This window comes from Trachemys scripta, chromosome 2 (assembly GCF_013100865.1).
Source record: "Trachemys scripta elegans isolate TJP31775 chromosome 2, CAS_Tse_1.0, whole genome shotgun sequence".
Taxonomy (NCBI): Eukaryota; Metazoa; Chordata; order Testudines; family Emydidae; genus Trachemys; species Trachemys scripta.
In genome coordinates this window covers 55,397,371-55,424,875 of record NC_048299.1, presented here as the reverse complement: position 1 = coordinate 55,424,875, position 27,505 = coordinate 55,397,371, and the positions used below count along the sequence as shown (strand labels likewise).

Sequence of the window (27,505 nt, the reverse complement as noted above, 5' to 3'; positions counted from 1 at the left end):
TAGGTTATTGCCCTTAATTTCATTTCTCTCAATCTGCATTTAAAAAACAATTTAACACTTTGATTTTGTTTGGAAAAAATAGTGGTGTGTTCCCTTTGCTAATGCACTGCAAATTTTGTATTGTGGGATTAGTTGTTTTGGTTTTTTTTTTAAAAGCCATTAGGATTCTGATGGCTCTCAAATCAAAAGACTCTTCCCTATCATCAGTTTAATTTCTCATCTACTAAAGTTTTTAGTACAATGAATGTCAGAAGTGGGTTCACTCTAGTAAAACTGCAGCAGTCAGTTGCACTGCCAACAGAGAGACCTGCATTTTATGGGAGTCCCACTGATTGTACTTGCTTCTCTTGGAAAAGAGTGCAGGCCATGCTGCTCTTACAGCAACACCTGCTGGACACTACATGGTGGTGTCCTGGAACTCGCTTCAGAGGGGGCTCTCTCACTGGAAGTTTAGTTTATATGAAACTGAAACGGCAAGGGTGGGGTATTTAACTTTCAGTCACTTCAAAGACATGATAGATTTGCATTTCCAACATCTTTAACAGGAAACATTAGATTAGAAAATCTGTGGGGCAGGACACTGGGCCAAATTCAAAAATCATGCATAATTCCTCCTTACACTCAGACTCCCGTCCGCCCACTGTACCCTGTGATAAACTATCTAAGTGGTGTCATTTACAGGCTGGAGAGCCCAAAGTGTGAGTTAAAGTAGCCCCCTCCTTACACCCACTTAAACTTCAGATCCCAAAGAGAAAACTGGTCTAATTTATACTGCCTTTTGCATTACTTCTGAAATTGGCTACTGTCATTTGTTTTTTAGTCTGTAGAAACCACACCTATCTATGGCACAATAGCCAGTGACAGCCATTAAATTCCCCACAAAGCCATCTTTAATATTGCCCTTGGCCTTTGTGTGTGTGTGTGTGTGTGTGCGCAATTCCCCACACTTAGTATGGGGCACTATAGAATACAATTAATTACTTACAAATGGCCACTGTAAAGGAAATAATGGGAGATTTTTCCATCAAGCCTTGACTGAAATGCCTACATTTTAGAGAGATGCCCAAACTAAGCCCCTCTACATGGAGCTACTCCGAACTTTGGGAGAAATTTTGAATCCAGTCAATATCTGAACTAATATCTGGCCCTTCTGTCTATAATGACCTGAACCAAAGCCCCAGATCTGAACACTCCCAAATATCATAATGATGGCCTGCAATTTTCTCACAGGCATTTAGTTAAGGAAACAAGATTGTTGAGACTTTTAGGAGTGAAAAATTAAGTCTTCATAGCCATGAATTACTCCCTCTGTGAACCCTTTGGGCTACAAGACACCCGATAAGGAGTGGGAAGGAACTGAGGCCAGCAGTGAGGGGAGTATGTTTTACTTCCCAACACCCTGACCCCTGAAAGTGGTGTAGCAGCAAGGCTATTTCCACTGCGTGCAGAGTTCCTCCTAAAGCATTCATTTGAATGATGCAGCTCCACTCCACAAAATGTCTGCATCTTCAAGGCACAGTTTCTTAGATGCCAGTTAGTGCCAGCTGTAGTGGTTTTTAATATGGACAACTATACACTAGGAACTGGACAAACTACTAACTAGAAAACATACCACAGAGAGCAATTCTGCACTGGCAGGGGGATAGTTTCTATGCATTCATTTTATATAGGCCACTGCACAGTTGGGTTATAACAGATCACGGTCACGATCCACAAGAGACAGATTTGAACCAGTGACGCAAAGGCGAAAGGCTCTGTATCTAATTACCAACCCCCTCAGACATGCAGTCCCTCATATAGTTTTTATTTCGATAACTAAATACCATTAACATTCACAGTCTACACAGCAATGTTTTCAATGGTCCTGTTTCCTCATAAGTTCAAAAGGAAAGTGAAATTCAATCTTGCACTAGACTCCAAAACTTGGATGGAACTTCTATTCCAAACAATGGAACCTCATTGATGTTTAATAATACCATTGTTCCTTATTTAAGTGGGGGAAGAATAATAATAAAAGAAAAGCAAGGGCTGGATTAGGATGAAATGTACTTAGAAATGTTTAAGGATAAGAGGTACTGTACTAGTGGAACACATTATGCACTGGTCCTGTGCTGGTGTTCCCACTGTCTCATGTGACTGACCATTGGTGAGAGTTCTTCTGTCTTCCTTGCTGGCAGTTCTACATCTTCTACTATAATGCCACAAAGAATGAGAGTCTGAATTCCATCCAGCATCCAAAGGTTAACACTGACTTGATCGTGATATTGGTAAGCATGATTAAAGTATTTCAGGATCTATAAACTTAAACAGAATAAGGCTGGGAAGACATAACATCTTCATCTTCTATTGAAAGATAAATTTGGAAATAACCAAAAATAATTTATGTTAAATAGCAGTTGGAGGTCAGTATTCATGTTGGAGGTGGTCTAGTTCGTGGTTTTTTTTTTTTTTTTTTTTTTTTTTCCCTTTACCTACAAGCCAAGTATCACTAAGCCAGAAACCACCAACCAGCACAGTCTCACGGTAAGAAGATATTAATAGCCCATGGAAAAATAACATATAATTTTATATTATGCTATTTACTAGAGTCCCTGTATTTTTTTTTTTTTTTTAGTTCTGAACTAACTGTAATACAAGAAAAGGCAACAAAGTGACATACACAGATCTATGCACACTTTATTTTTAATATATTTCAAATACTTTAAGGACTTTCTTGTGTAATTTTTAAAGCACCCTTACTTCATCCCTCAGATTACAGAGGGCAGTGGAGTTTTCTGATTTTAACCCTCTTCCCCCACCCCACACCTCATCTTCCAATATTCAGAGAAATCTGAAGTAAGCTTGAGAGTGTATTATAAAATTCTGAATTTCTGCCATGTCCTATACCTCCCTCTCTGCCTACATCATTAATTATATGAGTCTTATTCACCCATAAAACAGAGCTGATGCACATGGAAGTATTAAGTAAATACACATGTGTTTTCATTGCATGGCAAAGAACATTTGCATTATATTCTGGGCCCTCTAGGAAGTGACCCACATACGTACAGGCATGTAGGCATATCCCTAATAGGTGTCTAAAACACATTAGTGGTTTTTACCTTAACCATAAAATGACTGAACAGAGGTTTGTACATGTGGAAATGGCTAACAAACTAAACTTGTTTAAACCACCACCCCATGTAAAAAATACCTAACTTAGCCACCTTCCTTAATACTATTAGTGTAATAGCATTTTCCAGAACAACTTTTACTGTTTTGCTCCCATGGGCCGATCATGTAGTACCAATAACTTGGAGTGTCCTGTTGCCATGTCCCCTAGTGGGGATTATGTGGATTAAACCTGATGCATTGTACTAAACATTCACCCCATGTGCCACAAACGTTTACAAAAGCATATTTCTTGTTTGCTTTAAACTTTTGAATCAGAGCAGGCACTTGATATCTTTTGTTGGTGAAATCAAGTGAAAATAAAGGACAGGTACAGAATCATTTGATCTCATTCATTCAACGCTAAATAGTAATAAGCTTTTGACTTGTCTGTCTCCCATCCCTAAAAAGACATGCAAATTGATGCCTAGACTTTCAACCAGAGTCTTTGAATGGTCTATGCTTTGCAAGAATTCAAGCTAGGTATGACGTGCAAAGGTGTTTCTCAATGTCAGAAGGAGTGTCAAAGAAGTAGAGAGAATGCCAAGCGAGAGAGAGGGAATACAGACACATTCTTTCTGAAGACTCATCCCCAGCAATAAAAAAAGGAGCCCAAATGGGGGAGTCCATTAAGCAAATGATTTACAGGATAAGATGTTACATGGATAACTGCATTCTCACAGGCAAGTCAGGAGTCACATTTAAAGTTCAAAGATACAGCTCTAGGTTAGAGCAGAAATGTCAGGTCTTTCTAAGAACTGTAAGTCTTATTTCAGTTATGCTGTAGAGTTCAAGAAAAAAAGAACAGGAGTACTTGTGGCACCTTAGAGACTAACAAATTTATTAGAGCATAAGCTTTCATGGACTACAGCCCACTTCTTCGGATGCATATGAAGTGGGCTGTAGTCCACGAAAGCTTATGCTCTGATAAATTTGTTAGTCTCTAAGGTGCCACAAGTACTCCTGTTCTTTTTGCGGATACAGACTAACACGGCTGCTACTCTGAAACCTGTAGAGTTCAAGGTACTTTTAAAGCTACAATATATGGAATTGTAGCCTAGATTCATGATTATATTAAATGTTTTGCTACTGTTTATATTCTAATGCTAAAAATTCACTTTGAAACCAGATTAGGCTGTTGGAGAAATGTTGGGTTAATCTACTCCACAGGAATTCTCACTGGTCATCAGAATGGAGTGAGGTCCTGCTGAAAGGATTTAAAAGTAGGCAACGATATTGGAAACTAAGCCAAACCAGCAGAATTGTTTCTAAAGCTCAGGACTCTGTTCCAAACTTATTGTCCCCTCTTCTCAAGCACCCTTGTCTTCAAAAACAGGTCCAGTTAGTTCTTTAACTACCATGATTTGGTGTCAATAATTTTTTTAAGGTGATAAATCACATAAGCACCCTATGACTTGATCTACTTCACACCATCATGGAATCTGTTGTCCTATTTTTTTTCTACATACCCAAGTATTTCATTCTGTTCTTTTTCTAACACATGGAGGATTTAGATTTCTTCCTCTCCCCAGACAGTTATCGTTGGCCATCACATCAAAAGACTTCTTTTAGTGAACTCTAGCCACAGAACAAACACACCAACCAAACCAAAGGCGCCCTATTCAAATCACAGCCCCATTTGGCAACAAATTCCTCTCATACTATTACATCCAGTGCAAACTATAAATCTTTCATCTTGCTACCTCAAGTGTGCAAAACTAGTTATAATGATTTTAGTAAAATGATCAGCTGCTAGAAAGGGATTGTACTGAAGGTGTAACATTTCACAGGGTTTGCCTCATATAGTTTTTTCTGACCCCTCCTTCCCCACTTGGTAAGGCAACTCCCAACTTTTCATGTGCTGTGTATTTATCCCTGCCTCTGTATTTTCCACTCCATGCATCTGATTAAGTGGGTTTTAGCCCATGAAAGCTTATGCCCAAATAAAGTTGTTAGTCTCTAAGGTGCCACTTTTAAATCCTTGTTTTTGCTGATACAGACTAACATAGCTACCACTCTGAAACCTATAGGTTTTTCTCTTTCCCAAAATGCTTAGAATGCTGTTCTCCAGAAAATTTCAAACTATACTTTGTGGGGTCTAGTGCTCCATTCCTTTAATTGTTAAATTTGCTTATGCTTTCTCCTCAGGCCCCTTTCTTTTGACAGCTATTTTTTCCTCTATGACCTCTCACATCCTCTGTTGCAATTATTGTTGAGCTCTGTGACATGCTTATCATCCGTATGCTACCAGCAACCATGGTACAAGTTTCTGCTTTAGAAAAGAACACCACTGTCACTGCCAGATTTATAAACTCTGAATACATTCAACGGAAGTCTGCTCTGAATGGGACCTGAATTTGGTTCAATCATGTCAGTTGAATTTGGTCTAGAACCTGTTTCCCCAGGTTGGTGTAAACAGAATTCCTCATGATACTGGAGGGAAAAAATGACAGGAAAGAGAAGATCTCCTCAGGTATGATTCTCTGAAAAGTTAGTTAGTTAAGCTGTACTACCCAGAAAGTTCCTCGGCATCTTTATCACCAGACAACAAACTCCTGTCTTCCCTACTTCACTGATGAACTTTGGGTCCAACGTCAGATCTGAAGCTCAGTTTACCATCCCTTCCTGTCTCCCACTCACTTATGCATGCTACAACCTGTAACAGAACTTGGGGTGCTCAAAATCCTGGAACATGGCAGATTGCTCTAAATGAGGGTTTGGGTCACAGAGGTTGCAGTGGGAAGGACCTGTCACAATGATGGTCATCCCAGTACCAGTGGCAGAAGCTCAAAATACTAATGCTGGTTCAGATACAGTGCTTGTGGTAAGAAACTCTATACTAATTCTTCTCAATGGCTAGATTGGTGATAATTTTGGAGAAAGTTACTTGCCCATTCAGGGCCTGATCCAAAGCTCACTGACTTCATGTATCCCATTGAGGATAACTGAAAGTTGTGACTGGAATATGCTACTGCTTTACAGAGGAGTGCTTAGGAACAAAAGAAGGTGAAAACCATGAATAGAACATAGGTGGAAGACCATAGCTACAGAAAAATAGTATTTCCTGACCATTGCTACAGTTGTCTCTTCAGTGCTCCGTAATTCTTCATAAAAGCCAACTTGTAAATGGTAACTACTGTATATATGGAAAGTTTTCTTAATCCTCTGATATGTTTATTGTTACAAATGCTTTGTTTTCATATTCAGTGCAGTAAAAATCTGGATGTATTTATTTTTCACCGAGTCTTCTTCAGAGTGAGCTATTATATTGACTGACCTAAGTTCTGCTCTCATGTCCAGTACAGCGGGGGGAAATTGGAGTAACTTCACTGAATTTAGTGAGTGATTCCGGGAGGGATATTCCCTTCAACCATGGTCCCAGATCCAGCCAGAGGAGAACTCCTTCAGCACAAGGAACTGAGTAAAAGAGCCATCAAGTCTTAAAATGCCCCCTCCACAAACCCATGGTGCCATTGGCTACAGGGGATGGGCCAGGAGTGGGAGGGATCAGGCTTATGAAAGACTTCATACAGTGATTATACGTAGTGTTACCCCTATAGGTAGTTTGGCTTGAGCTACATAACGTAGGTTATGTTGGGCTCCCACAGCAGTGCAGAATTGAGAGGATAAAAAGGTGGTTTAAAGCTACCTTAGCCTCCTTCCCCTTGGGCTATGTCTATCAAGCGCTGCACAAAACCTCACCGCATGCAGACACAGTATATAATGAGGACTTTGTCCCTATTATATGTACTACATGCACAAACACACTCAGAGGACATTTTCACAGAAATACACGCCAACAGATTCCAAGTCTGAAGATTTGCGGCTTCCCATGACCATTTTATTTTAGTGTTCTCCAGCTAACCTTCCTCGAGGTTGTGGTGAGCCACAAACAGGGTGGAGATCTGTTTGCTCTCCATAAACAATCTTCAAAGGGAGGTTCAATCATATTGCATTAAAAAATAAAAATTGTAGGAACTCAAAGAAAGAAAAGCAACCCTCCCAGCCATTCTGCTTAAAGGAAAACACACAATAACATTTTTACAGAAGAAACTAAACTCTGAAAACAAATTACATTTGTTTAGACTAAATATGAGAGAGAACTTTAACAACATTTCAGAACTAGTGGCTCGTTTATTGTTCTTTGGCATATAATTGTCCACGTAAATCACCTGATATTGATTCTGGTCCCTACTTAGATGGCTGTAACTTTAGAAACAGAATAACGTAGAGTAAAGAATAAATCCCCTTATATGTGTAGGATGCCACATGATAGTGTTTTAAAAAATAATATCCCAGTTGTGAAATACTCACAAACAGCGCCAAAAAAAAAAAAAAACCCACAAGAGGCCCAAAATGTGGATAATATTCACCAACAGTTTCAAAAGTAATGTCTGTGCTTACAACTTATAGCTCAAAAATCTAGCCCAAAGTCATGACAAAATCCCCTCACCATACACCCAGGACTACTTAAATAAGAGCTGAAGTTAACAGACATTTGAAGCAGATCCTGTATGGGCCAAATTCTGCTGTCACACTGATGTGCAAGGTAATGACTGTGGACTTACACTGGTGTAGCAGAATTAAGCTCTGTATGGAATGAATTCAGCTTATGAATAAGTATTCCCAATCCTTCATCAGAACTACAGCAAATATATGACATCACCAACTGATAGAACTAAAGGAGCAGAATTGGTGCAATTAATGAATGATGGTGTCTTAAGGTTGTCCAGCAAGTTAAGGGCTTTAGCATGTGTCTCTTTAAGGCATATCTGTCTGACAATCACATGAATGTGATAATGTGTTATTTACTGCTTTTGAGTCATGTAGCGATCATAGTGGCTCTATGGTGCAGAACTGACTAAATTTGTGAGGTTCTCCCAACAGTTATGAAGCAATTCTCTAGGTGAGTGAAAGTACCATCACTAAGATTCATAGTATTCATGCAGCCAACCGACTTCTCCTCCTTGCCGGAGGTGGAGTCCATGGCTCCTCCCTATAGGAACTAGGGGATGTTAAAGTGCTGAACATAACCCGTGCCTCTAAAGATGATGGGGAAGGCAGGTTTCCAACAACTTACCAGGTGCTTCACATCCTTTATATAAAAAAAAAAAAAAAAAAAAAAACACATTTTGGAGTCTCAGGCCTTTTGATTTAGAGCTGTTAGGCAGGAGAGATGATGAGGTAATTGGCCTGTGGTGAACAAGCAGGAAGAGGGAGAGAGACCACTCGTCCCACACAAAAGCTACTATTTATTTTTATAGTTTTAGGTCTACAGTACTTTCTGCAACTTAGTCTAAGAAGCTGTTACTAGCATTCAGGGGGGAATGAACCCTAGACCGTCCGCACTTAAAAGCAGATGTCTCTGCCATCTAAGCTACAGGAGCATCTCTATTAGCTTGCAGAAGTAGCATAGTCTCATCTTCAGTTACCCAGCCATTAGAGGGGTACAAGAAATGCTGAAACAGTAGGTTACACTAGAATGAGAAGCAAGGGAGACAGTTTAAGGGGAGGGCTGCTTCCATGCAAATCCCTTTCTGCAGCAAGTCATGAGGCTCAGAATAAATTGGTTCAGGAGACACTGGTTTGAGCAACAATAGGGGACTTACATAACCTGTATTACCACATAATGGAGGGCCAGGACTTGAAACAGGGTGTGACTGCGTAACAGTCTGGTATGCAACATGAAATATGTCTAGTTCAGATTACTAAGGCAAAAAGAATTATTTAACTTGCTTTTAGTATGAAAAATCAGGCTAGCTAGTAGATGGATTAGAGATACATTTTAAAACACAGGCATACCACACAGACTAGGGCCGGCTCCAGGCACCAGCTGAGCAAGCTGGTGCTTGGGGCGGCAGATTGTTGGAGGTGGCATTCTGCCCAATCCTAGGGCGGCACGGCCGCTGTGTGTGTGTGTGTGTGTGTGTGTGTGTGTGTGTGTGTGTGGTGGTCCGCTCTGGCCGCCCTGTAGGGGACGGCGGCGCGGAGAACCAGAGCGCCCTGCAGGGCAGTCCTCTTCCTTCCCTCCCCGCCGACTGGAGCGGAGCCCTCGCAGTAGGCAGCGGGAGGGACCGCGTGGCAGCGCCCCTGCTGTAGCCCTGGCCGCCCCCTTCTCTCTCTCTCTCTCCCGCACGCTTCCCCTCCCCCCCCCAGCCTGTTCCCCTGCACCCGGGTGTTTGTGTTTTTGTTTGTTTGTTTGTTTTTTGCTTTGGGCGGCCAAAAAGCCAGAGCCGGCCCTGACACAGACCATTAAATACAAGTGAACATATACTGTAATTTCTAAATAAGTTAAATATTGAATGTGAGAACAGTGTAATACACTGATGGCCAGATTTTTGAAAAGTCAGGCATATAAGACCATGTACAAAGATGTACGCAAAGACAATTCCATATCTATTTATACAGTTACCACAACTGCATAGGCAAACCATCGTACAAGTGCCTGACTTGCATATGCAGTTATGGTACTTGTGCATGCAAATTAGTAGTTCAAATGTAGGCACTTTATTTTCAAATGGTCTAGAGTTAAAGGAGTTTTGAAAATCAGGCCCTGAATATCTGTCACTTGTTTACTATGCCCACATGTCCTCAGGAAGGTCCCTTGTTTCCAGTTTAAAAAAAAAAAAAAAAAAAACACAGCAGGGACTCCCCGGATATGCCCGACAGCACAACCACATCTCTGACCTATTGCTCGCAGATATGTCAACTCTTGACTTGATTAATGTAAGCCTTTCCTGCCTGGCCTCTCTGCCTCTCCTCTTTCCCACCACCTATTCTTTCCAATATGACGCTGAAAGGGAATCGTCTCTGCTGTCTCCCTCCCCAAGCTCCAGTTGCATCACCTCTCTCCTTGAATCACTTCATTGGTTTCATTTTACTGAATCAAGCTCAAGCTCCACATCATTACACCACAACAAAGTTATGCAGATTACAATTGCATATTATTTTGTTTTATACAGGACTCCTGTCTGCTTGTGCACTTTCACCCACACACAGTTGCTAGATCAATGTCTAGGTATATTTACACACCTATGCACACTTGTCAGCACAGTACCTCTATAATGTTCTATTTGCAATGACATGGTTTAACAGTGCATCAATGTGTGTTTCTAGGTAAATGGAAAACAAAGAGAAACACCTGTTAATATTGTGGGAAGTGGTGTCAGCCTGTAACTTAAACTGACTACAAAGCTACTAACGGTTGTCCTCAATCACACTTAACTCGTTCAGCTCTGAAAAAATGTAAAATAAAAAGGCTTTCCACATATAGTCGTTTCTTAAATCAAGGAATTCACTGACACTGTGAAAGTTTGCTTTCTTTATTCTCGGTCATGAAAGATATAGCTCCAAAAGGCTCAGGTATGTATTACAAGTGGTTTTCCGGTCTTAAATATTACTTAATAGCATTTACCATCTATGGCCTTAATTTAAGAAAGCACCCATTCAGGATAGCACTGAAGCATGTGCTTAGATCCCACTGAAGCCAATGGAACTTAAGCACATGCTTAAGTGCTTTCCTGAACTGGGGCTTATAATGTTCAGCACCGTAAATGTCACTTTACCAAATTCTAGGATTTACCACACAGATTTCTGTTAAAGTTTGTGTTACATATATTTCATATAACTTCTAAATTACTAAAGGCGTTTTATAAAATTAGCCCTTATCAGGCTACTTGTGTGATGACTTGCAATGCAGTCACGCTTAGTTTTGCTTTTATAATTACATCTTTTAAAAAGAAAAACTGAAACCTGCACCCATCAAAACATGTCAGACAAGAACTAAATGCATTGTGATGGAACAGTTATACATAGGACTTTTCTAGTTGCCCCACACTAACAGCCAAGTCTGAAATAACACAATGATACATGTTTTAAGTTTCTGCTAACAAAGCTTATTTCTGACCAGGAAGCTGGAGTATTCTTTTTTTGTACATTAATCCTCCAAAAGTGACCATTCCTTCTTCTTCACCAAGGCCAAAATGTCATCTTTTTTGTAAAACAAAAAATCAAAGCCAAATGGTAAAAATGCAAAGTTTTGGTTAAACAAACAGTCAGTATTTCAGTGGTTTTATCTGCAGCCTCCAGAGCAGCTAAACAAAGCCAAGATATTGTCCATCTCTTTGACAGACAAAGAGCCTCAGAGGTCCAGAATGACATGCCCGAGGCTGGCACGTGATTGGAGTAATTAAATTAAATAGCAGGAAACATGTTTTCCATATGCCATTGCCTGGCCACACACAAACTGTAACAGTAAATCTTTTATATAACAACGGTTGGGGGGTGGGAAAGTGTAACCATTTTAGAAGTGCTCACAAAAATAATGTTAAAGTGAGAATAGCAGCATGTTCTGCAAATTCCCTGTCTTTGGTCATTGTCCTCAAATGTTAAGACAGTTATTTATTTTTAAAGGCGCAGCTCAAACTGCTAAGAGTATGTGAAAATTCAGGAATGCTCATTAAGATTTAAGCTGAAAAACGGTTAAAGAAAAAAGAAATCACCACACTAAAGTCAAGGAAAATTTCAGGTATCGCCTGAAATCAAAGTTCTAACACACTTCTGACAGCATTTTATCCTAATCCAGAGCTCAACAAATACTTCAGAACTGAAAGATACTTTTCATACTTTTAGTAATGATGTGAACTTAAATTTTGTATTTTATGACAACTTTTCTGAAGGATACAGCACATTTATCTACATCCTCATATATCCAAATGAATTGCACTTGGGTGGAATTTGTCACTCTTGGTTTTGGTTGGCACTGTTATTAGCACCATCTAGAATGCTAATTTGGAACTAATATCTAGGACTAGGTTTTTAATAGATGAGGATGTCAGGTTAGATCACTGGTACAGTTTTTTGCATCACAGGACCAAGACTGAAAATGTGAATGGAAGGAACTATTAATGAATGATTGTCACTTTGGTTTAAATGTCTAGTCATCTCCTAGAAATCTCAGTGACTGATGGTAGACCATTTCCCATATATGAAATTCTCCAAATTGTAAAGTGTTTTTAACATAAAGAGGATTAAAAATCTGGGAAAATTCTACTTGGCACATCAAGACCTGTCTTTTAAAATAATTTTAATGAAATAAGAAGAAAAATGTGCCCAATATCTTCTTGGTTAAGTATTTATTGTGTATTTTTGCTAATATTTTAAACCTACATGTGTTTTTGTAGCAGTTGGTCATAGCCTCAGCAGATATTTGAGGAGGTTTAGATTTCAGGACGGGCACTGTATTAAAGTGTTAGACTTAATAATTGATAATGATATAATGAAATCAGGGTACAGTCTTCCAGCTGGAAAAATAAGTGTAAATTTGTATTTCATAAATGGTATAACAGAGATGACAGGAGGTTGATACTCTTGGCTCTGCCTCTGGTTATTATAATATGCACTCAAATTGTTAAATTGAGATTTAGATATAACAAATATAGAGACTAGAACAGAGGATTGGTTTTTTCTCTACTTCTTTAATCCTGTGCTTACTGATTTATAATCTCAGTTACTAGACCAGGAAAATTCTTGTTTAACAATAAATCTAACATCATTGAAGGGGTCACAAAGAATAGAAATGCAACAATCAATTTGGGTGTCATGGTAGGTAGCCATAAATAGTATAGTTGGTAGAAATTTTTGAATTTAAACTTTTTAAAACAAAATTTCTTGAGCTTCATGAACTGACTCCCTAAAAAAATTCAGTGAAAATCTGTGTTTTATTTATACAACCTGCTATAGAGCTGGTCCAAATTATAATATTTTTTTGGGGAAACAGAAAAAAAACAAAAATAAAAATCATAAAATTGTACTTTTTTTAAAAACCAGCCGTGATAAATAGTTCTCTAAACTATTACATATAGTAGGTAAAACTCAGGATCTTCAGTCTTTATCTATTCCAGAACTTCCCATTGAAGCAGTGAGGTTATGAGGAAGGGGCAGAGGTAGGTACAAAGGGACAAAACCTGCCATCCACTTGGACAAGAGGGGATGCAGACCGGGCTAGAAGGGGTGGAGGGTGCTGCTCCTGTGCCATCTTCCTCTGTCCCATCCCTTACTTCACACACAATTTCCTAAGGGAGTGCAACATGAGAATTTTCCTGAAGAACTTATGGGTGGGCTTGGAGATGGCAGCAGGTGCTGTTGTCCTCCGTTTACCTTCCCACAGAAGTCATAATTATCCATTCAGGTACCTGGTACCTAAATTAATGCTGCGTGAAGCAGCAATAACTAGGATTCTATGCTTGTAACCCTTCTACAGTGGGTTTCCTTTGTGCAACAGCACATGCCTTCCAATGACCATGCAGCCAGGAGGCAGAAGGCTCAAGGAACACTGGGTGGGTCTGATACAACTGGGGACTTGTGAGGATATATGAACTGTTCCACTAAAACCATAGCAGGAAGCCAGGAAGGAGTGGGCTGAGGAAGTTTCTAGGCAGAAGCTCTTCAGTGAAGCAGAGGGAAACACATAATCGCTTTAGGGATAAGATTGTTCTCTTTATTCTGATAAAGTTCACGGTTAGAAAGCAAATTTTCCTGTAAGTATTGTGCTCTTTATCACCATAACTCTAAGGAACTCCATGCTGCTTTCTCTGAGGAACACTAAGCCAGTTCCACAGTGAACTCCCACAATTGCCCAAAGGGACAGTTTGAAGAACATTTTGTGGAGTTTCCTTGCTGTTTTATCTCCCGCCTGTAGGTAACTGTGCAGGAGAGTGCAATTTAGTACTGCAGCCAATATTTTAAAAAGAAGTTCTCTCAAAACCTTTCTCCCTTGGTCTGTGATATTCTCTATGGTTTTCCCTCTCAAAATATTATCAATCCTTTGGCCTGAGCACACTCTTCCAGTTCCCAATTCAAATAATCCATCCCTATTCCCCTGGCCAAAAACTTCTTTGACACACCACCAGGGCCAGCTCCAGGCACCAGCTTGGCAAGCAGGTACTTGGGGCGGCCACTCCGGAGAGGGATGGCCAGTCCAGCTATTCGGCGGCAATTCGACGGACGGTCCCTCACTCTGGCTCGGAGCAAAGGAGCTTCCGCCGAATTGCCGTCGCAGATCGCGATTGCGGCTTTTTTTTTTTTTTTTGGCTGCTTGGGGCGGCCAAAACCCTGGAGCCGGTCCTGCCCACCACATTTCCCCCAAAAGCTCCTCCAGAAGACTCCCCTACCTGACAGCTGTTCCTCACAGCAGCAGCAGTTGTGGAAGGTGGTTGTCTTGTGACCTCTCTTTGTAGCAATGGTGGAAGATGGGTTGTACTATGGCCTCTGGCTGTGGTGTGCATGGTCGGATGGGGAGTGGGTCTTCTCTGATGGCGGGCTGGGTAGCTAGCTTGGGAGTGAACACCTGCTGATTGATAAGCTACCAAAAAAAATCTCCAGGCACACCTGTCATCTGCTAGTGTCTTGAATCCCTCTCAGATAGGTGTCAGGCCCCAACACTTGTTCTGGTGGATGGCCTTCTCCTTGCATAGATATGTGAAGTACAGCTGTAGTCATACTTCTTGACCCCTCTGAAGCATTTGATGCTGTTGATTAACAAAAACTCCTGTTCCTCCTGCAAAATGGCTTGTGTCCTTCATCTCAGACTGAGTCCAGAGTTCTTACCTGCAAGTCCTACAAAGTTCAGTCTCTCATCCATCTTATTCAACATCTATACCAAAATATTGCTGCAGTGGGTGAGACAACATGGGTTGAAGTATCAACAGTACATTGATATCAACTACCTCTACAAGTACATCTGATGTTAAGAACACAGACACCCAGATTTCTCAATCCCCAGTTGAAATCAGCACCTGGATTAAGAGCAGCTGGCTAGAGCTGAACCCAGTAAAAGTTGAGGGGCTATGGCCAGGAAGACAGAAGGGCTTCAAAGAACTTGCCTCCTCTGTAATATGGCCCTCTATTGATGGCACCTGTCCTGCTAAATTGGTGCACAGCCTTGTCCAGTGACACTGGATGCCCATATAGCCAAGGAAGTAAGAAAAAGAATCAAATACCTATTTCCATCTGTGACTGGCCAGAAGATTTCACCTCATCCTATTAGATTCAGACCTTGCTACAGTGATCCACCTATCCATGACCTCTAGGATTGATTATTGCAATTCAAATCTAGGATTGAAACCATAAATTCTGAAATCATCCACATATGAACAAAATGCAGCAATCTGTCTGATTAGCAACACAAGATGTATGAATGCATCATCCCATTGCTCTGGCATCCCATAGAAAAAAGTCCAGTTCAAGCTCTTTGTTCTGATACTGAAAGTCCTTTGCGAACTGGACCTAGCTACCTGAGCAATTGTGCTTTCCCCAGGACAATGACCTGCTATACAGCTACGTTCCACTGGAACAGTGAAACTGCCAGTCAACAGGGGGAAGTTTGAGAGTGCAGGAGACAGAGCTTTCATTGGAGCAGCCTCTAGACTGTGGAATTCACTGCCAGATGAGATGAGAATGAGCACTGGCCTCAGTGCATTGAGAGCAAGATACAAAGCTTACTTCTTTGACTAAACTTTCTCGTACAACTCTCCTCCCCCATCTCTCTAAAGTGAAATAACTAATCTAACAAAGTTATTTCTTTGAAAGGTTGGAGTAAAAGAGACATCATTATTTCTAAACATGCAAGCGGACTCGCATACTATAAGGGTGGGAGACCATATGAGCACATAACTAGAGAGATCATGAGCAGCAACTGGTGCAGTCCCAGAGAGGGCTGAAAGTTACAAGATGCAGAGTCCTTTTGGGCAGGCTGCAAAACAATATTTTCCTGCCTTTAAATTAAAATGTAACTGATTCCAGTCCACCTTCATCACACACCCAGAGGATGATTCTGTGGGATCTCTCTCAAATTTAACAAGTTTATTTTACATAAAGAGTGTGGTGGTGTAGCATGCAGTATTCACCATCTCCTTCTGCTGCAGAAATGGTGTTCCACTGCTCTTCCTTTCAATCCTAATACTTGGTTTGCATTGGTTTTCAAGGCTCTCTGTGCAAAGAAAATAGCTAGAACTATTTTAAAAAAAAGACTATAAGGAAAACTTAGTGTCCTTCACAGGGCACAAAGGACATTTCTGTTAGCAAAGGGTTTGTGCAAGTTGTTATAGTCCAAATTGCTTGCCTTAAGGCAGAGGTGGGCAAACCATAGCCTGGGGGCCACATCCGGCCCTTCAGACATTTTAATACAGCCCTCGAGCTCCAGCCGGAGAATGGGGTCAGGGGCTTGCCCCGCTCCACGCATGCCGGGGCTCCGCTCGGCTCCCGGAAGCAGCAGCATGTCCTCCCTCTGCCTCCTATGCTTAGGGGTGGCCAGGGGGGCGCCACACACTGCCCCCGTAGCTCCCATTAGTTGGATGCGGATGGGCTGGAAAGGTGAGCAGAACCGCCTGGCCATGCCTCCGCATAGAAGCTGGAGGGAAGACATGCCGCTGCTTCTGGGAGCTGCCTGCGGTAAGTGTCGCCCGGAGCCTGCTTCCCTGACCCCCTCCTCTGCCCCTGCCCCTGCCCCAGCCCTGAGCCCTCTCCCGCCCTCTGAACCCCTCGGTCCCAGCCCGGAGCACCTTTCTGCACTTCCAACCCCTCATCCCCAGCCCCACCCCAGAGCCTACACCCCCAGTCGAAGCCCTCACCTCCTCCTGCACCCCAACCCCAATTTCATGAGCATTCATGGCCCGCCATACAATTTCCATATCCAGATGAGGCCCTCGGGCCAAAAAGTTTGCCACCCCTGCCTTAAGGGCATACAATGCAAATTCTTCCCTAGAAATGAATAGATTTGAACTACTTGATGAAGTGAAATGTACATGGAATGAGCAAGGTGGCGATGAATAGAGATCATATTTAGTGTTATTTTCTTCTATCAAAAATACAAAAGAAATTGCATTGAAGATATAAGCGTATGGTCAGGAATTCAGCACATTTAAAAATATCCATAAGACAATCCATCCACAGGAGATAAAACTTGAGCATTTTTCCATTTTATGAGACCAAAGGAAACTATCCAGATAAGAGAGTAGAAGAACTATAAGAGAATGTTAGATAAAATTCTAGAAGACCAAAAGTAACCATCTGGAACAAAAGAGGAGGTTTAGTGGGATTGCTGTTGGGATAGGGAATCTTTCATGTCTAAACCACTGTTTCAGCCATGGATCAAGCCTGATAGTATCCAAAAGATGGTCCTGCTGGCTGCTGTTTGGTGGTGTCTGTGAAATGAGTTGGCAGAATCAGCCTGGTTGCTATGAGATGGGTGGCCAGATAACATTAATTGTGCTGCTGAGTTCTTTATTTAACTGGCAACCTTACAGGCATTCTCAGCAGAGGAGGGGCTAGGTAAAGACTGAACAGGCCTGAAGAGGCCCTAGAAGAGGTCCATCCTAGCTAGGTCTGAGGTTTATTGCAGATCAGTGTGAGGAAGCTCACCCTTTCAGCTTTGCTCAGAGTCTGACGGAATCTCATCCTGAAAACACACATTTTAAATGATAACATTAAGAATAAAAGAACAAGCACTGGGAATCACTGCTGTGCACAAGTTGTCACTTCAGGAGACTGACAATGGCCCAACTGTGCTGTCAGATATGTAACCAAAACATCCCCTCTCTAGCTCCCCCTCATGGTGCAGGGGGGGTTCTGAAGACATGCTTGGAATGCCCTACAGTCCTCCAATCCCTGGGCGCATAATGGGCCCTAGGGGCCATTACCAGCTTACAATCTTCAGAGCAGCTTTGAGCTGCTCTAAGTAGCAGCTGAGGCTGAACTGCTCCCAGGATTGACGGGACGAAAGATTAGTGTAATGCCAGCCTCCTCGCTTCCTGGAGCTTGTGTGACGGAGACTTAAGGAGCTGGCCTAGAAAGAAGAGTAAGCTCCAGTGCTGAAGGTATTGAGTTGAGCTGGTAGGCACTGGAGTTTTGTACCTACACTCTTCTGGTGACACAACATTTTCTCTAGAATTCTAAATACATTCAGAAACAGAATTAGGCCTCCATCCCTTCTTGTTGTGACAATTATTATTCTGAACATGAACAGCATGGTCTCTAAGGCCAAAATGCTGTTCCTTGCAAAAGGCATAGACGGCTCTAAATGGACTCAAATAAGTATGGTTACACTGTGCAAGTGGAGACTATGGAAGGGGACCTTTCTTGCAGGGCTTTTTGGTGGTGTGGCTGGGGAATGATGAGGAGATTCAGTGCAAAGTGGATTCACGGGGTTAAAACAACTGGCCTGGGACTGGGAGCCTGTGAAGAGTTGCTATGCGCCAAGCCAGTCACTTGGTTGTGGAAGATTGTTCCTCAGCCCTTCGCAGAGCCTCTGTGAAAAGCTCTTTATTCACATTCCATGTGGGGTAAATGAGCATTTGGTCTTAGGAGTTGTGGACTGCCCCCCTTTGAATGTTGTTAGTGTGTTGACTCTGAAGCCCAGTAACAACACTTTAAAATCTTAGCATTGTTAACTGTCTGCACACGTCATTGTGACAGGCACATCTACCTGCTCTGATTTATGGCTAGAGTTTGCCATTATAGGTGGTGCTTGGTTCCACACTCTTCCCATCCCTCTTAAGTAGAGCATCTCATTAACTTGCACAGCACCCAGCACAATGGGGTTCTGAGCTTGACTGGGCCTCTAGGCACTACTGTGTCATAGATAATAACCCGGCCCTTGCACTGTATTGTGTTTTTAGAAATATAAGAACCATTCAATTTTGTGATATAGAACCGAAACAGATGCAGCTCTTAAGAATTGAAGTATACCATAAATGCCAGAAAATAGGGCTAAAAATAAATATATGCTCTATAAACATATGGCATAAAGATAGAGTGGCACAGGTAGGAACACTGTAGAGCTATTGGGGAAAATGCAGACCAGTATACTCTGTCAGATCTAAATGCATAGCCATGCATTTAGATCTGACAGAGTTAGAATAAAAAACAAAATAAAAATCAAGTTGGGCTGAATTATACTGAAGATGAAAGGCACAAGGGACAAGTTCCATCAAATACACTGATGCAAGCCTATTACAATCAATGGGATTGTACCAGAATAAATTTGAGGATAATTTTATCCATGGTGAACTTCTCTTTTGCCTGAGGAGGACTTCAGTGTACAGTATAATGCTCAAAACTATGATCCTCCAGCGAGCAAATGAGGTACTGAAAAAGCTCTGTCATACTGATGATGGAAATTGCATAAGGAAATCAGAAAATAAACAAATAAATGAAAAGCAAACAACATCCTTTAAATGGATAAGTAGGATAGGCTGCTACTCGGACAGAACATAATACAGCAAAGTTAATTTTCTAACTAATTCTGGCTGCAAATTGTGGAGAGTTCATAGTCTGGCGTTTTGGGACTAATGTCCATAATTTTTTTTTTTTACCTCAGAATGCCAGTGAAATAAAAACAGGGTACAGCTGGATTGCTCAGGATCGATACACAGAGTAAATCTTAGCAATCCTGAAGATGATATGGTAATGATGAAGGTGCATGAATGAATTTTTGAATGTGTCACTGCTCAGATTACTTCTGCTCAGAGATTCAACTTTTAATACTACTTTGTTAATACCAAACGGTGAACAGATATTAAAGGGACAATAACTTTAGCAGTGTATGGCTTAATAGAGTTTGTTTTCTCAGAGTACATAAGTTATATGAAGCAATTTTACTAATTTAGAAGTGATTGGTCACAAATTGCTACATATACAGGCTTTATTTTTGACAACAGGACTGCATAGGTGCCTATTGTTCTAAAGAAGAGACATCTTACCTCTTGAAAAAATTACGGTATTTATTTGACTTTTGTTTCATTGCAACTTGCTTGGAAACATGGCAAACAAAAATCTTTTAGCTACACTCAGAAAATGAATGCTGTAAAATAAGATCTTGGATTATAGATGGAAAATGTTTTAAACTGCTATTCTGACATGTTTATTAAAACAACAGGCCTCATTTCAAAAAAAATTGTCAGCAGTATTAACTATTTAAAGACTTCAATTTATATATATGTGATCGATATGGTAAGTTGTTACAGCAGTATGCTTAATGCTAATTAACCTGTTTAACTTTTGCAAATTAAGCCTTTTAGCATTATTCTTTTTAGCTTCTAAGTATTTTGAGTATCACTCATATCAGGGAAAAGTAATGCTCATACAATTAACTGTAATGAAAAACTGTATTTATGGAAATGTTTGTTTATTCATATCTATTTATTTTACCTGAAATCATTTATCTTAGTGCAAGAACCACTGGAAGTGAAAGAGTTAAGAACTTAACCATTGCAGAGTTAGAAAAGATGGATAATCATTCTGCCAGCCTACCTTTTCAATATCTGATTTTCTGGATCCTTTATTTGCCCTTCACACACTTTTTGTAGCAAAATTTCAGAGACTACTAACAATGAAAATAGTTATGTATATTGGAATGATATTTATCTTTGTAAAAGGTAAAGCGAAGTTAGGGTCCAACTCAGGAAAGCATCACCCGCCATTCAGCAAAGCACTTAAGCATATGCTTAACTTTAATCATGTGCTTACAGTGCTTTTCCGAATCAGTGTTGAAAACCACCCTCTAATTAGTCTGAAGTTCTCTCTCCAGATTTGTATTAATAAAGAAACCTTGTTTTAACCAAGGTTTCAAGAGACATCCAAAACTTTTGTCAGTTTCAGATCAACAGATTTTAGGTTATATATGAATTTTGGAAATAGGAATGGAAATGATTTTCAAATAGCTCACACATTGGCTAATCAGGGGTCAGAAAATTTGGGTTTGTCTGCATTTTATTTGTTCTGTATGTTACCATTGATGATCACATGTCCAAGACAAATGCCATGATGGGAAAAATGAGCATGCATAGATATTATTTCCATTTGTTTTACAGTTTATAATGGCTGATGTAGGATCATATAACAGACCAAAATAGACTTTGTGTAATCATTGTAAAAATAGTGTAATAAAAAATCTTGCTCCTAAAAGCTTTAATGGATTTTTTTCAACAATGCATAGCCAGCAGATTTGGTTATACAAAAAACAGAGCACCAACTAAAATTTATCAACTTTACACAAAGCCAGATATATGAAAGGGGATCTCCTTTAAAAAAAAAAACTTTATTTGAGAAAGAAATAGACTTATATCAGAAGGCAAGAAAGGGAACATACAAACAGAATATATTTACAACACAAAACAAGAAATCACCTCCAAAGGTGTAGATTATAATAAATACAGTAGATTTAAAATGTAAGAGACATTTATCAATTAGAAATATGGTTATTTAACCCAGTTTTCCTTTTCACTGGTTCCAGGTAGTTTCTTGATTCAGTTCAGGGGCTATCAAATTTGAATAGAATTAAAGTCCACTGGCTTTACTGGGTAACTCTCCTGAATGACACTATAAAAATATCTTTTGTTTGTTACATGTCTTTGAAACGATATTGTACAAAAGTCTCCTCATTTGCAAGTTCCTCTGTAAATAAAATGTATTTTAAAAGATTCACTATCCCTTTTTGGTGAGGCTGAAATTAGGCTTGGTAGGAAATGAAATATATACAGAATGGGAAAATACATATTTCCATCTTTATATGCTTCATAACGTTGAATGTCTATGTTATTTTCCCCCTTTGTATTTAAGTGTGGAGGTGGGGGGGGGGATATATTTAAGCAAAAAACATATATTGTCAATTAGCAAGTCTTTCCTAGCAAAGCTGATGTTAATGTTTCAGGAGGCGTTTCTTTTACAGCAACTATTTAAGTCATTTAATTTGTTTGGAGACTTTTTAAGGAAAAGGATAATGTATCTTTAGAAGTTGCAACATTTTATAAGGGACTTTTATAATATTAGAGCAAACTGTAAACAACACATACTAATAACATATATTAGAATAATTTCTACATTTGGCAAAACAGCTATCTCTTTTGAAACAGGATACTGCACCTTAAAATACCTTAGCTTTAGAAATATAAATATTTTTAATAGAAAAAAACCTGACAGGACTCCAGGTCAGTTTTGGATTATCCATATTAAAGAGATCTTAATACAATGAATCTTTAACTAGCTTAACAAAAGTAAACCTATAAAACAAGGTAAACATATCAAAAGGGAATATGAAGGAAATGTTTCACTGGAAAGCTTCCTTAACAATTTCCCTACTCGCTTTGTTATTTTCTTTGACAATAAATCAATTCATAGAGTGCCCTTTAAAAACAGAGTAAAACACTATCCATCCCCCCATTCCTTCCCCCCACCCCCTTACATTCCTCAGTACATGAATCACTTGGACTTCCTGTTTCCATAAGGCATTTCCTGTTCACCCCCACAGAATCACTTTTCTGCAGGAGAACAGCAGGGACCTGACAAAGTACTGACTTAAATAAACAGTGCCTTCTATTGCATTCAGAGTTGTTCTGATTTTATAGGGAAAAAAGGACACCAGCGTTCTGAAAGTACAGTCTGTATAAGTGCATTTATCATTTAGCAATTTTTAAAATACTTTTTACCAATTTAAATGACCTTTTGCCACATTGGTGTCTTACACACACTGTCATTAATTTAGCATTTCAGTGAGACCCTAATGGTAAAGGCTATACAATATTATATGATTAGTCTTTATTAAAAAATATTGACTATCAGATGATAGTTCTGTTTTGTTTTTCTACAATTACACATATACCCTAATATCTGATTGGAACACAATGTTGCATATCATTCCTTGCCGATATTTGAATCTGCTTCATTTGATCATGCCTTTGTAGACAACATAATCAAATAGGGAAAAATGCACTAAGAAGTGCAAAAGGAAAAAAAACTTTTAAATAGTGCCTTGCCTTGTATGTTTACATCCACTTTGCACTCCCAATATCTCCATAATCATACTCTATACACAAACCTAGGACCCCTGGTATTGCAACCAGTATCTGCCTAATGGAGAAAACATACCTACTCTTAACAGTGTTCAAGACTACAGTATGATACATTATATACATATAGGTGAAAGGAAAAAGTCAAGACATCAGAAGAATTCAGAAACAGAGAAAGAATGTTTCATTGATCAGTTCTGGAAATGGACTCCACAACTACTGATCTCAACAAATTAGTTAAACAACGGTGAGTTCTATTTCCCTGGAACTAACTCATGTGATAGAGTCTAGAGCGAAAACAAGTTCTATGTATTATGCACTGACTTATGTAGAATAATTGAGTGCAGCAGGTATTTTCTCAGTTAGTGGCCTTTAAAAGGAGCGTCACTATGTTTTAAGAGTGCACGCAAATGCACCAACCTTTGTTAGATTCTCTGAACACTAAAATGAAATTAGCTAGATCCGTGAATCAAAAGACAGTCAATCTCTTATTCAAGCCCTAAAAATGCATTTGATGTTCAAATAATAACTTTAATTACAAATCCTGGAGCTAAATCTTTGCCTATTACCTGTTGCATAAAAGCAGCCTGCTCCCCAGATTCCATTTGCTGGGTTTGATTATCGTCATCAGTGTCCAGTGGCTCCTCTTTCACTTTCACAGCCCCCACATGCTGTCCTATTCTGTCATCCACACAAATGCTGCAGCTGTCATCCCTAATGCTGTTACCACTAGAGGGAGCTCTTTCTTCCTGCATAGCATGATCTCCATGAAGCTCTTCTTCAGCTTCTTCTAGATGATTGCCAGGCTGCTTTAGCTGTTCGATGGATTTAGAGAGCATCTGAAAAAGAGAGAGAGACACAGACAGACAAATTAAAGTTACTGCCAATATTTCTCCACAAATGCCACATGCTAAGGATTACTATATTTGTATTGACAAGTGAGTCAAAACTTTCCTGGAAAAACTAGTTAAACTTCTGCTGCAAAGTTGCATCATTATCGGAATGAAGAATGTAAGCTCCTCACTAACAAGATCCTACCTTCTTTCAATTTAGAAGATTGTACAAATATAGCATTTTATAGTAATATTAAATTTAATAATACATAATATAGCAACATAGTAAACAGATGTTTATAAATACTTACATCTAGAATTTTTTTTAAAATGATATTCTCCTTTAAAATACCTTAGCAGTCAAACGTAAATGTTTTTAATTCAAATGTATGACTTGAAGGTCAGTACATTTTACATAATATAGTTTTAATGGAACTTCTAACAAGCTTAACATAATTAACGATACACAAAAATATAAAGAGGGGAGAATTAAGTAATTAAAAGCATTTTTCCAAATCTCCCCACTCATTTTGCATGTACAGCTTGTAAATACTGGAAGGCTGAAAAACAGGGATATTCAAAATTTCAGCAGCTTAAAGGTTAATATATTTTTCCTATCTAATTTAGTCTGCACCTGTGGAACTAAATTTTGTGGTAAACATTTCCCCATTTATCTTCTGCATAGCACAGAAACTTCTGCTTTTGTTAGATTCTGTGCTTTGCTGGGTTTCCCTCTTTCCTGTCATTGATGGAGCTATGCCAGTTTACACCAGTGAAGGCTCTGGGGCCCTTATTTTAAGTGGCAGTTAGCTTTTAGCAGATCTTGTTGTTAAAATATTATCAGTATTGAAACCTGTTTACTGATGATAGAAAGAAAAGAGATCATGATTTACTAGAACTCAAATAAGTAGCCACATGGAAGCTGCCCTAATAATGAAAAGAAATTTTTATGTAGTGGCAAAAAGTAATTTGCAATTTGCAAAATGTGACACAGGCTAAATCTTGTGGAATCCTGGTACAGAACCCCAAAGTGAAGTGTCTATTAGAAGGGAAGGGGAGGTGGTGCAAGGTGATGTCTACCAGGACACAGAGAATCAATGAATTTCAAACAGTGAATAGCACTGGTCAGGATATAAACTTTGGCCCAGATCCACAAAGGTATTTAGGCACCCAAACCCCAGACTTAGATGCCTAAGTCCCAGTTTTAGGAACGCTTGTGATCCTCAAAAGGCTGTCTAACCCTAAATGTTCACTGTAAGAGTTTCCTTGGGGTCTCTGTTTCTGCCTCGGAGTATGCACATTGCTACCCCACTCAAGGCATCTGCCTATCTCCTGCCTAAGCATCAGTGTGATCCACAAAGTGGGGGGAAGATAGATGCTCTGCCCCCTATTGGGCCCAATCCAGTAGGTGTGCTCAGAGACCGCCTACTGGAAAAGGTCCCATTCAAAACTGGTGGGTGGGAAGTGGGGGATGCCCATTCAGTAACTTTCAATCCAGTGGTTAGAGCACTCACCTGGGATGTGGGCAGCCCAGGTTTAGTTCTTCCCTCTGCCTGCTGGGGAAAATAATTTGAATAGGGATCTCCCACCTTTCAGGTGAATACTCCAACCACTAAGCTATGGAATATTCTGATGTGGAGCCTCCCTCAATCTCTCATATTGAAGCTGTTCCACTGTGTACAAATAAGGGGTCATTGGAGCAGGGGGACTGGACCTCTGGTCTCCCCATTTCCAAGCTACAGAGTCTCTCTGGCCCAATCACTCTAATTAATTATCCCCAGGAGAGATTGAAGGGGCCCCACCATCAGACTATCTCATAGTTCAGTGGTTAGGGCACTCCCCTGAACAGGGAGACTCCTGTTCAAACCCTTTCTCTCCCTCTTGTAGAGAAATGAAAATTGAACCTGGGCCTCCCACATCCCAGGCGAGTGTTCTAACCACTGGGCTAAAATGTTTAAGGTGGACACCAGAACCACCAGCCCCATCACCTCCTCCAGCCATTTTGTGTGGAGTGAAGCTGGCCCCAACTCTTTCTCACAAGAAATAACTTAGGCGTCTAAGCCACCTGGCTCCAAAAGGAGGAGTTCCTGGCTGTGGATCACAAGCAGAGATAGGTGCCTCCCAGCAGCTCAGACTTAGGTATCTATCTCCATGAGAGCGTCCCATTGGCTAGTTTAGGTGGCTCCTTGCTTAGCATGCTGGCTTTTGTGGAGAGCATTCTTAGGCACCTTTCTCTCCCCATTCATTGTAAAGGGAGCCTAAGTACTTAACTCAAGCTTTACGGATTGCTTTTTTGTTGCTGCAATTTTCCAGGTTCTGGAAAGCTAGCTCTTGCAATGCTCACCGTCACAATGCCTAAGTGTCTTTGTGGACCCGGGCCTTCCTCTCTGTGCAGCTCACATGGAACTCCCTGTTGAAATTATAGCAAATCCTCACAGAGCACAGGTATCAGTGAAAACACTGCCAGCCATCTGCTCGCTTAAATGTCTGCTGCAGTGTAAGAGGACTTGTTGATGCAGGAAGGTGTGTTTTGCACTTTTTTGTGTGAGCTTCTGGAATGTGGTCCAGTAACTGCACCTCTCACTTGCTGGAAAAGATGCAACTGGGCCTGAACCTGCAAATGCCTAATCACAGAAATAGTTATTATTCATGCGAGCATATTGATGTGAAGTGAATAAGAATTTACAGAATCAAGCCCAAGATTTATGGATAGAGAATTCTTCTGTGGTAGCAGAGTCATGTCTTTGGGGAAAAATGTAGAATATTTTCAGATCTGCACTGGCTTGAATAGAGGTTGGCAGAAAATTTTCAGTGAAGAGTCCCTCTATTCTGGAACTTATTCTCCTTTTGGTGCAGCAGAGCCCAGATGTGATATTTATTTTCCAAAGGTTGTTTTTTTTTCCTCATAGGGGAGGCTTAATGTGGTATGAGTGGATTGGGAAGAGGAGATTTATGGTAGTTTGAGATATTTATCCAATAGCATTTTGTATAATGTTTAAAAATTTAATAAATAATGTGCAGGTCCCTAAAATTTGGGAGTAGTGGTTTTTATAAACGCAAAACATCCCTTTTAGGCTGTCGTCCACCTCCAGAATCATGGGCCGGTGTGAAAGAGAAGGCTTTATGATCCTCACTGATTGAGGCAAGGGCAGAATTAACACCCACTTTCACCCATGTAGACATAGGATTTATGAGCAAAGTTCTGGAGGCCATAAAATCATCTTCTATCCTATTCCTAGATCCCATATCTACAACACGTCAGTCAGATTGTTTCGCATAAACATTAGGAAGCATTGAGGAGATTAATTGAAACAAAGAGCTACACCTCCTGGGCACTAATCATTAGCACTAACCAAGGCCTGCAGCAGCAAAAAAATAATAATTAAAAAAAAGTTACTTTACCATTGTTGATCCTGAACAAGTTGTGTGTGTTATAGGGATAACTGTTCATTACCCCACAGTAGGGCAAGATTACCCAGGCAATTGAAGGTGCTGAGCCTACAAGCAGATGCGTGCACCCACTTGTGCAGCTGTATTTGCAGAATCAGCGCTTATGTCTAATAGTACATCTATTAAAGAAAAATATGTCCATGATGAAAGTCTTCAGACATGAGAGAGAACCCTTTCGGGTACTGGTACTGAGGGCCGCAGCAGCCCACTTAAAAATTATCCCTGTTATGT

General features: G+C 40.2%; 1 protein-coding gene across 10 annotated transcripts in view; it reads right to left on the bottom strand.

The window, feature by feature from the left end:
• The window catches only part of HDAC9 (histone deacetylase 9), a 527,149-nt gene that overhangs the window by 201,006 nt on the left and 298,638 nt on the right, over nucleotides 1-27,505 (bottom strand). For 9 of the 10 annotated variants that reach the window (XM_034760576.1, XM_034760577.1, XM_034760572.1 and 6 more), the window contains one exon: nucleotides 23,561-23,830. In XM_034760576.1, the coding sequence (XP_034616467.1) occupies nucleotides 23,561-23,830 (270 nt within the window). Of the gene's footprint in view, nucleotides 1-21,248; nucleotides 23,831-27,505 lie in introns of those variants that run through there. The other variant, XM_034760580.1, reaches the window with a different exon arrangement.